This window comes from Apium graveolens, chromosome 2, assembly GCF_009905375.1.
Source record: "Apium graveolens cultivar Ventura chromosome 2, ASM990537v1, whole genome shotgun sequence".
NCBI classification, from domain to species: domain Eukaryota; kingdom Viridiplantae; phylum Streptophyta; class Magnoliopsida; order Apiales; family Apiaceae; genus Apium; species Apium graveolens.
The window spans coordinates 249,255,318-249,271,616 of record NC_133648.1 but is presented as its reverse complement, the minus strand read 5'-3'; the positions used below and the strand labels follow the sequence as shown (position 1 = coordinate 249,271,616).

The window sequence follows — 16,299 nt, the reverse complement described above, 5'->3', positions numbered from 1 at the left end:
TTGTTTGCCTAATGACCGCTGATCTGTTATACGGTTCGCTTAACTTTCGTTTTCGTTTATCGTTTGAAGGATCATACCCGGGATCTTATTACTTAGGTTCCCTTAACCTTTCTCAATACATTATATTCCTTTTTATGATCCTCTATTATAATCCTTTAATTTAAATCCTTTTTATCCTGTTACCTTATACTCAATTCTCTCCGTATCTAGTGGATTTCCGGGAAAAATCCAAGTGTTCGGAAATTGGATTCTGACGATCTTTACATACACTTATATACCACATAGAGTACTAATAATATCCCAGAAGATCAATAACAGAACCCCTACATAGTGTGGCATGAAAAGTTTTCTCATTCAGCAAAAACACTATTCATAAGGGTTTCAAAATCTCCAAAAATTGGGGTTATTACAATTACCAATTATAGTTAACGTTTTATTTACACCACTCCCCGCAACATCCTTGAGAATTTTCTTACCTGCAACTTCTGGTGCATCAACAGCAACACTTCGGGATCCTTTTCGAGAAGGATTCCCCACTCCTTCATAGACGACACGCTCAGAACCTCCCACGACTTTGTTCCCTTGGTCGTCTAACAATTCAATTGAGAGCGTCTGTGAGGAGGGATTCTCCTCAACCCTCGGCAGATCGACAGCCCCGGCCTTCGACTTCTTAACTAACAATATCATAGCCTTGTCCATTTCCGCCAACACCCCGCTCTCCAATAAATTCTTCAAGGTATTTCCAGCAACTGTAATAGAAACAATTTGACAGAAATGTTACGTTAGTAAGACCAAAGACAAAAGAGAGGTAAAAAGGAACAATATAGTCACCACAAAATACAAGTAATAACATCTTACGATGGTGCTCCTCGAGAAACTTAAAATCTTTCAAATCATTATGCGTATAGACAGGTCTCGACCCCTGAAAACTATCAAGATATGTTGTTTATCAAGATTATTCAGATATTCGAGGGTCGATTGCGTCACCTTACGACATGGTCTAACGAACTCTAAATATTTTCCCCCAATGTAAACCCATTTTGGATGATAACCCGAATTAGAGGATTTAACACTAACAATTTTAGGACGCTTATTTTGGGTATCAAAGTAAACCTGCCCGTTGTGATAACGAATCAATATATGGAGAAAAACAATTTTACAGATGGGATCCTATCTCTCTCGTTACATAAAGCTATGAAACCGTTATTCTGGGCCACTGAATTAGGCGACAACTGCGCAATACCACAACCTATGGCTTCGTACATCGCTAAGTGGAACAGATGCATTGGAAGTCAAAGCACATACTCAAACATGATTAACGGCACACCGTGCATACCAAATTCCGGCATCACCCACATACGATCTTCGGGGGTCGGAATTTGTAACCTATATCCACCCTTTAAATCGACCCACGACTCCAATTTTGCCATATTTAATCGATTGTTAGAGAAATGGCTTATGTAATCCAGACTACTTCCATGGGGAAACTCAACCCGACCCAATTCCTGACTCTTACGAAGAACACTCTCCTTATACGCTAACGTTCGAGGGCTCATTGGCGGAGATACCTTTGACGTTATCTCAACACCAGTAAAGAGATCATCTTCATTCATAAAGTCGAATGATTTACAAGAGTTCAAATTAGGAATCTCCAAATTATCTAAGTTAATGGCGGATTCCTCATCCCCCTCTTCTAGTGGGCGTTTTTTAGAGTTCCTAAAAAGGTTCGTTTTAGAAAAGGAGAAATCTAGATTTGCCATAGAAGTAGATACTTGAGCAAGAACGTGAATAACCAAACCCGAGAATGCAGACGGAAATAAAAGAACTTAGCTTTACAAGACCCAAGATCAAACTAAAGAAGAAATATTTAGAGGATTGAGAACTTATGGTCGCACGGAAGAGCCCGGAGAAAAGCTAGATCTTCTTAAAAATACGGTAGCGCCTTGTGGTTAAGTGAGAAGGAAGATGAAGAGACTCCTCATATTTAAATTAATATATGTTGCACAATCACTTTGGTACATCTCTATTCGACCCGCGTAAAAAAAAGCAAAGCAAGCAACAAAACAGTAAATAATAATAAAAAGGTAGAAAAAAGGTAACAAAGTTCAAAAAACATATACATATATTTTAATTCATTTTTCTTTACTCTAACTTATTTATGTAGATTTTAATCAAGAACCTAGATAGCAAATCTAAAGATATTGCAGTAATGTTCGCGCGGGACAAATGTTGGGCCAAAGGAAGAGGAAGAACTTAAAATAGGAAATTAGAACCTTAGTATATAGGTTTGTAACAAAAAACTCAATAAAGGCCCAATTGTAAGGGAAAAATCTCATTAAAGGCTCCCTATAAATATAGGCTAATTGCCTACTTGTAGGGGGTTAAAAAAATTAATACTCCCTCTGTTTTTTTTATTTGTCGTTTTGATTTTTGCACACATTTCAATGTCCTTTGACCGGCTAGTTAAAATTATCATTTATAAAAAAAAAATTGTAAATAAAAGTAGACAACTTATATTTTAATTCACAAAGAGAAAATTTTTAAAATCATATTTCTAACTAGCCGGTCAAATCACATTGAAATACGTGCAAAAGTCAAATCGACAAATAAAAAAAAACAGAGGGAGTATCAATTAAAAATATTGTTCCTCACATAAACATGGCTCGTATTTAGGGTTATCACTAAAGATAGCATAATTTTGGTTTAATCATTAGTCTGTACTCGTAAAATGTCATTGTTAAGAGTGTAAGTGCAAGATCCGAGCTACACGATCGTGCTCAATACCCTTGCACAGTTGCACTAAAATAAAAAAAACAGCCAAGTACAAGAACGAGAACTAAACAAAGCTTATAAGGAGCAGAGGACGTGCTTTTAAGGAGCTAGATGTGGTTCAATTGGTAACAAAATCCAGTTTCTGACCCATCAGTTGGGGTAGCAGACTTGCATAAGCTAGAAAAAAATATATTCACTAAAATCTCCATTTGTTAATAATTCACGTTAAATAAATATTTTTGATATTTTTTTCGAACTGGATATTAATAAAAATTATGCACGTCTTATCCTGATAAATTAATAAAATCTGTCAGATGTAGGGATGGCAATCAGGTCGGTCGAAACGGGTTTTGTAAATACCAAACATGAACCTGATTGTCTTTGTCAAACCCGAACCCGAAAAAATCCGAATTATCAAACCCAAACCCGAATCCGAACTGATCGGGTTTTCTTCGAGTTCGGTTCGGGTTCGGGTTTGTAGATCTCTATCAAATTATACTTTAATTTTCACAAATTTTATTGAAGGGTTATTAAGATCTTATTCGAGTAAAGGGCTTATAGATCTAACGATATTAAAATTTTTGGGTTGAATTAGAGGATTCGGAGTAGATAATGGATTAGAATTTTAAGGATGGAGTTGTGGGTTAAAAATGCAACAACCTTAACCTAGAATATACTAGTATCGACCCCTACTACTGAATACATATTTAATGATAGTAGTTCGCTAATGTTAGACTTTAACGTAATATTAGTAATATATGATATCATATATTATATTAATACTTTTAAAATATAAAATATTATTTATATATTAATACGGGTTTCGGTTCAGGTTCGGGTTTGGATTCTAGTCAACGAAATGGGTTTCGGGTTGGGTTCGAAACGGTATGCCTTAAACCTAAACCCGATCAGAAAAGAGTTCGGGTTTAAAAATCATACCCAAATTCGACCAAAACCCGAAATATTCGGGTTCGGTAAAACCCGATCGAATCGATACGGATCGGGTATTCATCATTTCGGTACAAATTATCATCCCTAGTCAGATGTCGTAATTATTGATTTATGCGGATTTAACGGTGTATTTATAGGAAACGGAATATTCGGTGGCATTTAGCAAGGAGGGCCTTGTTATGGTTGTACCGTACGCCCTTCGATATCAATTTATGTCAACTTTGTATAGCTTGGTTTGTTATGGTTTATGTCAACTTGATATAATGAGATTAAATATGAAATACTATTATGATTTGTGATATTCTCCGTAGAATGGAATCTCTGTACAGATTTATCTTTATTTATTTATCACATGTATCAAATACAACATATTTTAATCCATAAAATAAAATGATATAGCAACTGGAGCATCCATTATTAGGTTGATGATCTACGATTCCTTAAATTTTGGATCAACCCAAACATGTAATGTACAGCTCATAACCACCCCCAATTAACGTACATACACAAGTTAGGTGACGGATTAGCAGGCCCTAATGTTCGATCTAAATTGATTTCAAAAATAAGCCAAACACTTATTATTTCTACAATTCGGTTTAAATATAAAATTTATGAAATTGTTTCCAGAAAAGTGATCAGAAATTTATGAAATTGCCTAGAATTTGTAATTGTGAGTATCTATCATGGGCCCATGAACTCTAGCTGGATAACGCAAGTGGCGCCATCTACATAATAAATGAATAGATAAGTTATCAAGGTCATTCCACGTCACCGCCTTATCAAATTACAATGGGTACTACTTTCTCACACATTGTTTTTCCTGCTATTAATTGCATATTTAATTTCATGTTTTATTTTGTAAAAGTTCTAGCTTTCACTCGGCGAAAACGAGGTCCTGAAAGTCTTTATATAATCTTTGTTACATTGTAGGATAATTTATACGGATTTATTTCTGTTGTGTGGTCATAGGAATATATTATTCATAATTTTTTATAATTTTAATTTATTTTAATTGATTAACACTTTTTAAAAATGATAGATCCCTTATATTCACAATAACTATATCAATCAAAATATTTTAAATTTTTATATATTTTAATAATTAACATTTATATATTTTAATAATTAATATATACACATGGGCACGTACCATACAAATCTTAATTTACATTCGTATCAGTTGATGCTTGCCTGTGCTACAACATGGTCGGAGAGGGTCTTGTATAATTAACTACTACTGACGGTCACTAGGCTGCTCCCGCAAATAGCAATGTATTGTATTCGTGCACACGTGTTCTTCGAAACCCGAAATTAAGGGTGCTCATGAGATCGCACATACCGTAATAAATATAATTGCAAAATATAATTTTAATTCTCGTAATGTAATTGTATGTTTGATTTTTTGCAAATCGCGCGATCCGATATTAATTGTGCTTTTATATTTAAATATTATATTTTAAATCGCACCGCATTTAATATTATAATATAAAATTTAATTGATATATTTATATTTTGTACTTATAAATATTAAATTATATAACTTTATTTATATACTCCCTCTATTCCTTTAGGATGTATACATTGAGCGGCACACATTTTAATACTTCTTTACAATATACTTTTAATAATTATTTTAATTTTTTTCTTTTAAATAAAAATTTAATTTTTATAGTTTAAGTAAAAAAATACAATAAATTATAAAAATATACTTTATATTCATCTTAAAATATGTGTCGAACAATAAAAAATCAGTAAAGAAATGAATTGAACGGAGGGAACACTATTTTAGTAACGTGATAGTTGATATACAAAAGATAAAAACAAATTTTATATTATAATAAGTTTATTTGAAATATTCAATTAACTATCAATTTTATATTTATAATAAATTTTAAATTGATATCAATGGATGCTCATGACACATGACAGGTTATAGATCCCTTCTATCACAGTTTAAGGAGAAGGTTGGCCCAAGTGTTTCTTATAGAGATGGCAACTTAGGAAAAATCTTGGGTTATGGCAAAATCAAACTTGGGAATGTCATCATTGAAGATGTAGCTCTAATTGCAGGACTCAAGCATAATTTGATCAGTATGGATCAGATCTGTGATAGAGGATACCGTGTGAATTTTTATGAAGAACATTGTGCAATTGTCAGTAAGTCTTATAGAAAGATTTCAATGACTGGTGTAAGACATGGTAACTTATATGAAGCCAGGGTCTCCACAAATACTGATAGATCAGAAGTTTTTCTACATAGTAGAGCATCTGTGGAAGACAGCTGGAACTGACATAAAAGACTTTCTCATCTTAATTTCAACAATATCGATGAACTTGTAAGGAAAGATCTTGTGAGAGGATTGTCCAATGCAGTATTTACTCTGGATGGCTTATGTGACTCATGCCAGAAAGCCAAGCAAAGGAAAATATATTTCAAGAGTAATACTGAATCCTCTATTCTTGAACTATATTTTCTACTTCATATTGATCTCTTTGCAACAGTCAATGTAATATCAATTGCCAAGAAGAGGTATGCACGTGTAATTGTTGATGAATATACAAGATACGCATGGTGTATTTTATACGATTTTTGAGTTATGGTGCAATCACGAGTTGAAAAATTAAATAAACTACATGTGTGGGTTGATCTGTGTTATAGGGAGAATTTCGTATAACAGTGTTGTGGAGGTTAATGGGCGGAACAAAGATCAAGGACGGTGTTTGAGGGCGGAGGAAGGTTGTTTGGTGGTGGCTGAGCTTGTATGTTGACTCCTTAAGAAAGAATAAGGTTTGTTATTCTCTGTCAAGTGTCGACTCATGTCTCATACAAGTGCCTACGTACCCTATTTATAGGGATCAAGCCTCATGTAGTTCTTGGGGGACAAGTCACGTAGGCTAGGGTTAGGGTTTTCCAACCCTTGCAGCCCAAGCCCACGATAAAGCCAGGCCTTCGGCCAATTAGTCACGTAAATCTCAACCGGCTCCACACGCTTCCTACAATCTCGCGGCATCTCCGCAATCCTTCCCGTGATTGTAGGAACAACCCATGTCGGTCCCGAAATCTACGAGCAACTCAATCATCTATGAGTTACTTTCCATGTTGCACACAAATTCCTACGACGCGAGCCGGCATGGTCACCTCGGCTCGCACCGCCTTCCTTTTCAATTAATAAATACAATGTTACCTTTGATTTCATATTGATATGGGCTCATGAGCCCGGTCCGCATGTGGGCATCTGAGCCCGGCCCGCATGTGGGCACTTGAGCCCAGCTCGCTTGAAGGTACTTGAGCCCACCTCGCGTGAGCATAACCGAGCCCAGCTCGCATATGAGAGCATAGATGACAATAGGAGCCCACCTTACATGTGTGAGCCCAGCTCGCATATGTGGTCACGTGAGCCCAGCTCACACATCATGAGCCCAACTCACCTGTCACGAGCCCAGCTCGCATGTCATGAGCCCAAGTCACATTGGTCCACGATTCTAGCCCACATATGATAGTCCAGCCATTCAATGCATCAAAGTGGACCTGTTTAGGGCCCATGACCGAAAGCGGGCATAACAACTATCCCAAAATTCCTGGTTGCATCTGGAGGCTAGGAATTTTCCAGTCTTTCATGGCCTCGCAGGTGCGAGCCCACCAGGCTGCACAAAACCGCCTTGCGCGCCTCGTCTCGCACGCTTTTTATTTAACATTCATTTTGACAGTCATTGGACAGTTGGCGTGGGGATCCGTGTCGTCATCTAGGATGGTGACACGTGTCACCTCCCCTTTCTCTCTCCTATCCCCTATAAATATGTGAGATTTGAATTCATTTCTCACATTTCCAAAAACACTTTCTGAATTGCTGCTCAATTTGCTCAAGGATCTACCATGGCGAAGATCATCATCTCAACAAGAACCATCAACCGGCAGCGATATTCTCCCGGCACAGATTCATCTGGATCTTCATACACCTCTCCAACAGGTAATCTTCGATTCGAGCCCGTTTTCATTCACGCTTGTTTATGTGCACCATGCGAGCACACACCACCTATTCGATGCGAGCTCACACACACCCACAACATGTGATGCGAGCCCGTCTGCTCGTTTAAATACTTAGGTGCGATTTTGTGTGAGATGCGAGGACACTTAGGTGCGACCCCATACTTGTTTTTCTTTTCTTTTTAGGGCCACACACTAATTTTTACCATCTTTTATAGATGTCAAGTGCGTCTTTAGCCCGTTCCTATGGATCGTCTTGCTCCTCCTCGAGCCCGGCTCGCACTTCTGCTATCCCGGTTCGCTCTTCTGCCACTTCGTCTCCATTAAACCAATATCCACCCGAGCAGCGAGGCTCAAAGGACTTTCAACGCGAGCTGACTTCTCTTTCTGGCCGTCTCAGCCAACCTATTTCCCCTGGCTCTGCTATCACCACTCAAGGGGCCCTAAACATTGCTAAAGTCGAGAACTCGATGCGAGCAGCTGGTTCCGGCTCGCTGGATATTCACCTTGACCCTAACCCTGAAGACTACACCAGGGAGAGGAATATTTATGATTGGAGAAAAAGACCCGTGGATATCTCCAATATACCAGCTTCCCTTGGGGTGGAAGAGCTCCTAAACCGCGAGCCCGCTCCTTTGGACAAAGAGCGAGCTGGAGAGATTCTAAGAGAGATGGTTGCAGAGAGGGCAGCCCGCCTAAAACAAGCTGCAGCTAACGACCTCGACCTCATTCACCTTGACTCAGAATCTACCGACAGCGACCTGGGGAGTGCATACTATGACACCAAGAAGAAAGGAAAGGAGCCCGTAGCTGCTGAATATCCCATCTTGGGGCTCGAGGGTGAAGAGGACGGCTCGCACTGGTCCTATGACTCTCCTCAGAGCGAGGAGGTGGCAGATGTTACAAGTCAGTATAAGATTTGTAACTATAACTACATCCTGGCGGCCTCTCCTGAGCCTTATGTGCCTCCTGCCCAGCCCGAGCTGGAGGGTGAAATTGTTTTTAAGAGGCAGATCATTCCTGATGGGGAAGAGAGCTCGAATGTCAACGAGGAGGTTAAGGTGCTCGCTTGCCGCGACCTGTCTACCTCGTTGACTCAGAAACATCTGGCCGAGCATATTGAGCAGTTCCAGCTCGAGGGCCATGTTGTCTTTCCCCTGCCTCATATGAGGTGCTACAGATTTAACCATCCAGAGAATGGAGGCAGGGTACCTCGCATGGTCTTGTCTACCTTCCTTCTGAGGCTAGGCATCTATTCTCCTCTTCATCCTTTCATCAATGATGTCTGCGAGTACTACCAACTCGCACCTTTGCAGATCAACCCGAATGGATACCGGGTCGCCCTCGCATTATACATCATGTATAGTAAGTGTGGGTTTCCTCCTCTCACAGCGAGGCAGCTGGGCTACTTTCTTAATCTAAAGCATTCTCCAAATGACTTTGGATACTTCTACTTCTCTGTCTGGCCGTGCTTCAACAAGAAGAATCTCATTCACAATGGGCCGAGCAACTCAGGAAAGTGGAAGAGCCCCTATTTCTACATCCACGAGGTGCCTCGAGTCCAGACTCATTTTTATTACAATCCATGTAAGTCTTCCCTGGCCGCTCTTGGTTTTCCTACCATAATTCCCTCTTTTAACAAGAGATGTTTTTTTTATATCTCCAGCCACCCCGCCTCGCACTGTCCTTGTGGGACAAGAAAAAACAAATGCAGAGAGCCTACTAGACCTTCCCAAGGAAAACAGGGATATTCGAAAGCTCATAACGACCTCAAACCTGGTCGCGTGTGGGTTTTTGAAAGAAGGAGTGAGGCTGACTCCTCAAAAGAAGAAATCTAAGAAGAGAGCCAAAAATGGTAAGAATATCGGGCCCGCATTTGCGGGCCTGTTTACTCGCGTGCGCGAACTCGTGGGCTCGCGTGTTTACACTTCCTGCATGTATCACTTCACATTGCACCTTAATTTTCTGCATTTTTTATCTGCTCGTCTTACTTTTTTACATTTCATCTCGCTGTGACTAATCTTTTTCTTCATTGTTTTCCTTTTCAGAAATGGCCATCTCCCCCATCCCCTTCATGGAAGAGGCTGAACAAGCTGCGACCTCGGGCCCAGTTCAGCCCGCTGCAGCGACCACATGGGCTCACTCTCAAGTCCCCCCTCCAGCTCGCATGAGGACCCTTACTGAGCATTTCAAAGGCTCAGGGCCTTCTCCTCAGCTAAAAAGGCATCGAGGTCACAAAGAAGGAAAAACTGGCGAGCCTGAGCCAAAGAAGGCTGCTCAATCTGATGCTCCTCTTCCCTCCTCTTCTTCTGCCAATATGGTTGCGACCACGTTCGGCCGGCTCGCTCAAGGTCACATCAGCGAGCAGGATGTAAAGGGTTGGTCTTCTTCGGCTCTCGAAGTCAATCAGGATGCACTGTCTCGAGCTGCGGCCAAAGTTTACTATCGTCAGCTGTCTAAGGCTCGAGAGATGCGAGCCCTCAGCCATACCAACACAAAGCTCAAGTCTAAAGTCAAATCCCTTCAGAGTAAGGTCGCTGAGCACGGGCAAGAGAAGGTTACACTGGTGAACAATTATAATCAGAAGATAATTAACCTGAACGCTGCTCACGACCAGGCCCTAAGGGAGCAGAAGGAAGCTCATGACCTGACTGCTAAGGCATGGAAGAAGGAGAAGGATGCCCTCGAAGAGAGGATGCTCGAGCTGGAGGGATCAGTCTCTGCCCTGACCGAGGGCCGTGAGGCCGCCCTCGTTGATGCTAGGAACCTGGGAGCCAGGAATTTTATGAAAGTCTTTATGAAGAAGGTTCCTGACTTCGATTGGGCGGCTCTGGGTGTGAGCACAGCGAGGCATGCTGAAAAGCTGAAGCTAGAGATGGAGAGGGATGCCCAAATTGCTGAGGAGGCTCGGCTCGCGGCCGAGCAGGCCCAGGTCGCTGGTGATGAAAATCGTAGGGGAGCAGAGGCTGATAACCCTTGATGTAATTTTAATTAGAACTCGACTTTTGACTGGGTAAGCGGGCACCCCTCTCGCTTCGCGCTTGTATTTGAAATATTCTGCCTCGGGGCCTAACTTATTTAACTTTTGTTTGTATAAAATGTCAAGTCTTTTGTGCCCGCGTATATCTTTACGGTGCTAGCTGGCTTTCTTTATTTTTTGTGTTTTCTTATCACGCCTCTACTGACCAAAAGTTATCATAACTCTGGCCGCGTATGGCGAGCGTTACACTTTCACAGCGAGCCCAGCTAATCAGCTTGCACATTTTGTTCAATCGATCAAAATTTGTCGAAAAATGCTAAGTGGAACATGCTCGCATCATTACTAATTCACAAGTTTTGCACGCTTTGTCGTATGGGCTCGCATGATGCGACCCTGACCATGTTTGGTGGAGGGCTGGGCCTCCTAGGTCGCATTTTGGGAGCCTGCGAGCCAGGGTATGGGCTCGCATCGCGTGCCCACCCCTCTTTTAAGCTTCATCTTTTATTTGCTTTGTGCTCATATCTTTCTAAGCGGGTCGTGGCCCAGCTTGTCTCCTATATTTATTATCAAGCGGGCCGGGGCCCGGCCTGATTTGTGATTTTAACATGATAATAAAACAACCGTTCTTTCCTCGCATGGGTTCCCAAGGATGGGCTCCCCTGCTGGGTGTTTAACAAAAGTTAAAATGTCAAGTGCATAAAATAGAAATCAATCGTTTTATTCATAGATAATGGGAACTGAAAGGAGTACATGCTTGTAGTCTCAGGGAGGCACCTATATGGCACTACCCCCCGAGACTTAGGAGTATTATAAGATAATATTAAGTCTGAAAAGAATAATATTACTGATAATATTTGCGGAGGTGTTCCGCGTTCCAGGCTCTCGGGATCAGTTTGTCCTGCATATCATTGAGGTGGCAGGTTCCCTCCCAGAGCACTGACTTTATCTTGTAAGGGCCTTCCCAATTCGCTCCAAAGACTCCGTGACTCACCACCTTGGTATTTGGCATGACCCGGCGTAGAACCAAATCTCCCACCTTGAAAGTTCGGGCTTTAACCTTACTGTTATAGTGCCTAGCTGTCCTCTGCTGATATGCTGCTACCCTGATCTGAGCATCTTCTCGAGTTTCTTCGATCATGTCCAAATAGAGCCGATGATTGACCTCATTTGCCTCCGAGTCATTGTTGTCCCTTCGAAAATATCCTGCTCCCACTTCAACGGGCACCATAGCTTCACACCCATACACCAGAGAGAAAGGGGTCTCTCCAGTTGTGGTTCGGGGTGTAGTGTTGTAAGACCACAGGACCTGGGCGAGCTCCTCTGGCCAAGCTTCTTTCTTCTCTTCAAGATTTGCCTTCAAGGTATGCTTAATGATTTTATTAACAACCTCCGCCTGCCCGTTACTCTGGGGGTGGCAGACTGCGCTAAAGCTCTTGTGAATCCCCAGCTGCTCACAAAACTCTCGCATTTCCTTGCTATCAAATTATTTTCCATTGTCAGATATCATCTTGTAAGGGATGCCATAACGACACACAATAGCCTTGTGTACAAACTCCCTGAGTTTTTTTGCCGTGATGGTGGCTAGGGGCTCGGCCTCTGCCCACTTAGTGAAGTAGTCTACCGCAACCACCGCATACTTGACACCTCCCCTGGCCTTCGGGAGTTCCCCAATCAGATCAATTCCCCACATGGAGAAGGGCCAGGGGCTTATGAGGGATGTGAGAGAGGCCACGGGGCTGTTGTAATAATTGGCATATCGCTGACACTTATCACAAGCTCGGGAGAATTCAAAAGCATCTTTTTTCAGCGTTGGACAGTAGTAGCCTTGACGGAGGATTTTCTGAGCTAGAGAGCTACCCCCGAGTGATTGCCACAAATGCCCTCGTGTACTTCCCTTAGGATGTAGTTGCATTCATCTCCATCTATGCATTTGAGGAGAGGCACACTGAACCCTCTTCTGTATAGTATCCCGTCGTATATCACATAGCGGGCTGCTTTGTATTTTATCCTCCTTGCCTCATTATTTTTGTTCGGAAGTGACCTTCTTTTATGTATGCTAGAATATGTGTCATCCACCTGGGGCCGAGCTCATTACTGAGGCTGCCCACCTCGTGCTCGGGCACACTAGGTTGCCTCTGTATATCAAGGGGCACGGTCCCTAGCAAAGTGCTCTCGCGGCGTGAGCCGAGATTAGCTAGCTCGTCCGCGCCTTCATTTTGCCCACGCGGGATTAGTTCCAGCCTCACCTCATTGAACCTCGCGATTATCCTCTGTGCGCACTTCAGGTAAAGCTCTGTTCTTGGCCCCTTAGCTTGATACCCCCCGTTTATCTGATAGACCACAATCATGGAGTCACTAAACACATTCAAATTCTCCACCTTCATTTCCAAAGCTAACTTGAGACCGTTGATCAGGGCCTCATACTCGGCATCATTGTTGGTTGCATGAAAGGCCAGATGGGTCGCACGTCTGATCTTGTGCGCCTTTGGGCTGATTAGCTCAATTCCATCTCCTGCTCCATCACCGTTGGAGGCTCCATCCACAAATAGGCTCCACCATGGGGCACTATTTTGTCTCTCCAGTCCAACTTCCTCTGTGCTAGGTATGACCACAAGGGCTCCCGGCTCCACTTCCTGATATGGAGGAAATTCCGGCACAAAATCGGCCAGGGCTTGACCTTTGATTGCGGTCCTTGGCTTATAATCCACTTCTAATTGGCCGAGATCAACCGTCCACTTCACCATTCAACCAAAAGACTCTGGTTTATGCATCACTTGTCTGAGGGGGCAGGAGGTTCGTACTTCTATCTTGTGTGCCTGAAAATAGGGCCTGAGTTTTCGGGAGGCCAGGATCAGAGCATATGCTAGCTTTTCGAGGCTTGTGTATCGAGTCTCGGCATCGGCTAGCCTTTTACTCACATAATATACCGGGAGCTGGACACCATCCTCCTCTCGGACTAATACCGCACTTATTGCAAAGTCGGAGACAGCCAAGTATAGGATCAAAGTTTCTCCTGCCTTTGGGTTGGACAACATTGGAGGGCTGCTGAGATGCTTCTTTATGTTCTGAAAGGCTTCCTCACATTCTTCGGTCCACTTAAAATTCCTCCCCACTCCTTTAATTGCTTTGAAGAACTCTTGGCATTTATCGGAGGATTTTGAGACGAAGCGGTTCAAGGCAGCCACTCGTCCCGTTAAGCTTTGAACATCCTTCACCCGTCGAGGGGATCTCATCTCGAGTAGGGCTTGTATCTTGGCTGGGTTGGCCTCAATGCCTCTATGGTTGACAATAAATCCCAAAAACTTCCCCGATTCGACCCCAACACACACATTTCTGGGGGTTGAGCTTCATTCTGTACTCCCTTAGGATCTGGAACATTTCTGCCAGGTGGCGGACATGATCCCTCACTTCTTTCGACTTCACCAGCATGTCATCTACATAGGCCTCCATAGTCTTCCCCAACTGATGTTTGAACATCTTATTCACCAGCCTCTGATAGGTTGCCCCCGCATTAAAGAGCCCGAAGGGCATCCCGATGTAACAGTAGAGGCCCCGATCAGTAATAAAGGAGGTGTGCTCCTGATCTGGCCCATACATGGGGATTTGGTTATATCCCGAATAAGCATCCATAAAGCTAAGCAATGCGTGCCCAGCCGTGGAATCAACCAGCTGGTCGATTCGGGGTAGAGGAAAGCTGTCCTTCGGGCAAGCTTTCTTCAGGCCGGTGAAGTCTACACATGTCCTCCACTTACCATTGGGCTTCTTGACAAGCACGGGGTTGGCCAGCCACATGGGGTAGAAGGCTTCTCTCACAAGTCCTGCCTCCATTAATCTATCCACTTCTTCTCTGATGGTCTCTACCCTCTCTCCACTAATCAGCCGTCTCTTCTGCCTAACCCCCTTCTTTTTCGGGTCCAAGTTGAGTCGGTGGCACATGACATTTGGGTCAATCCCTATCATATCAGAGTGTGACCATGCAAAGACATCCAAATTCTCCCTTAGGAAGCGGGCTAGATCCTCTCTCAAGTCAGGACTTAGGTTAGAGCCTATTCTGAGTACCTTGGAGGGATCATTTGGGTCTACCAAGATCGGGATTGTGTCCTCTACGGCCCCAGCCCTTTCGACCATTGGGGGCATTCTCAGGTCTAAATCTGCTCAAGCCTCGCTAGATTTTCCCATTTCCGTGATTGTCAAACCTTCTGTATCCTTGAGCTCGGGCTGGTGAGCTCGTGCTGGATTTATCAAGCGTTCAGAGACTGCAGTTACAGTGCGAGTGATTCCGTTGGACAGGTCCATAGTGATTGTTGTTTCTTTGCGTTCCCACTTCCCTCTCCTAAGTCTTGCAGCGATTTGTTCTGGGCTCTCTTCTTCATCACTTGCTTCCTCCACAATCCCTTCTTGTATCAACATGATGGGCTGAGAGGCTTCCATTAGCAAGGCCCCTGAGCGTGGTTCCACCTGAATTCCCATATGCTCGAAGTAGTTCTCGGGCAATTCCTAAATTGAAATCAAATTACAAGTCTCGTGGCCCTCGGGACGTATCCTTTTCCTGCCATCTGCCTCTTCCATGGGGACGTCGCATTCACCTGCTTCAGCTATCTCCCTTGAGGCATTTCTTGACTCGGCCGCCTTGAGTGCCTGATTGTAGCAGATCCTTGATTCGTATTGACAGCTCTTCAAGATGCCTACCCCCGTGGGGGTTGGGAATTTTATCGTCATATGATGGATTGAGGTCACCATTCTCATTGCCCTCATAAGGGGTCTGCCCACTATAATATTGTAGGCACAAGGCTGGTCTACAACTGTAAACATAGCGATCTGGGTGGCCACATGAGGCTCTTCTCCTATGGTCACCGGGAGTCGAATTGTCCCTTTCACTCCGATCGAGTTTCCCGTGAACCCGTACAGGTTCCCACCTGTCGAGGTTAACTCTCTATCCAACAATCCCAGTTTTTTGTAGGCATCATAAGTCAGAACATCAGCCGAGCTCCCGGTGTCCACCATTGCTCGGTGAACATTCACCGTCCCAATCTTCATTTTTATGACTAGGGCATCGGTATGAGGGTAATGCACCCATTTTGCATCGTTCTCTTTAAACACGATATCATCGGCCTCCCTTTCAAAAAGCTCCGGAGGCCTTTGGCTTAGATGGTTGACGTTGGTGAGGGGCTTGTCCTTTGCTTCCCGGGCATATCTGTCCATTGCCTTCCGGCTGTCTCCACCAATGTAAGACCCGCCTAGAATAATATGAATGCTACCAGCCCGAGGGACCCTTTCTTTGTCTTCTAGGGGTGGAGGAGGGACGGTATGATAATCAGTCATGTGCTTTCGAACCTCCTTGACAACCCACTCCGTAAGCTTCCCTTGTCTAATCAAAGTCTCGATCTCATCATTTAGTTGTCTACAATCAGCTGTATCGTGTCCGGTGGCCTCATGGTATGCACAATACTTCGAAGTGTCTCTTTTATTCTAGTCTGTGAGAGGGGTTGCCTTCCTGAATACCCCCTTCCCCGCATATGTAGCATATATGTGGTCGATAGAGGCTACCAGAGGGGTGTGTGTCTGCCATTTGCTTGTATAAGGCCTTCCCGAATCTTTGGCGGTCTCTTTG

At 43.1% G+C, this 16,299-nt stretch overlaps 2 protein-coding genes across 2 annotated transcripts; both read right to left on the bottom strand.

Moving 5' to 3' along the window:
* Nucleotides 1–12,691: 12,691 nt before the first annotated feature.
* Nucleotides 12,692–14,825, bottom strand: LOC141699695 (uncharacterized). Its single transcript, XM_074503551.1, has 4 exons — nt 14,355–14,825; nt 14,065–14,150; nt 13,616–13,964; nt 12,692–13,423 (listed from the first exon to the last, which is right to left on the bottom strand). Exons 1-4 carry the CDS (start codon nt 14,823–14,825, stop codon nt 12,692–12,694), a joined length of 1,638 nt encoding a protein of 545 aa, XP_074359652.1.
* A 360-nt stretch (nt 14,826–15,185) lies between these two features.
* Nucleotides 15,186–16,010, bottom strand: LOC141699687 (uncharacterized). Its single transcript, XM_074503542.1, has one exon. It carries the CDS (start codon nt 16,008–16,010, stop codon nt 15,186–15,188), a length of 825 nt encoding a protein of 274 aa, XP_074359643.1.
* Nucleotides 16,011–16,299: the final 289 nt, after the last annotated feature.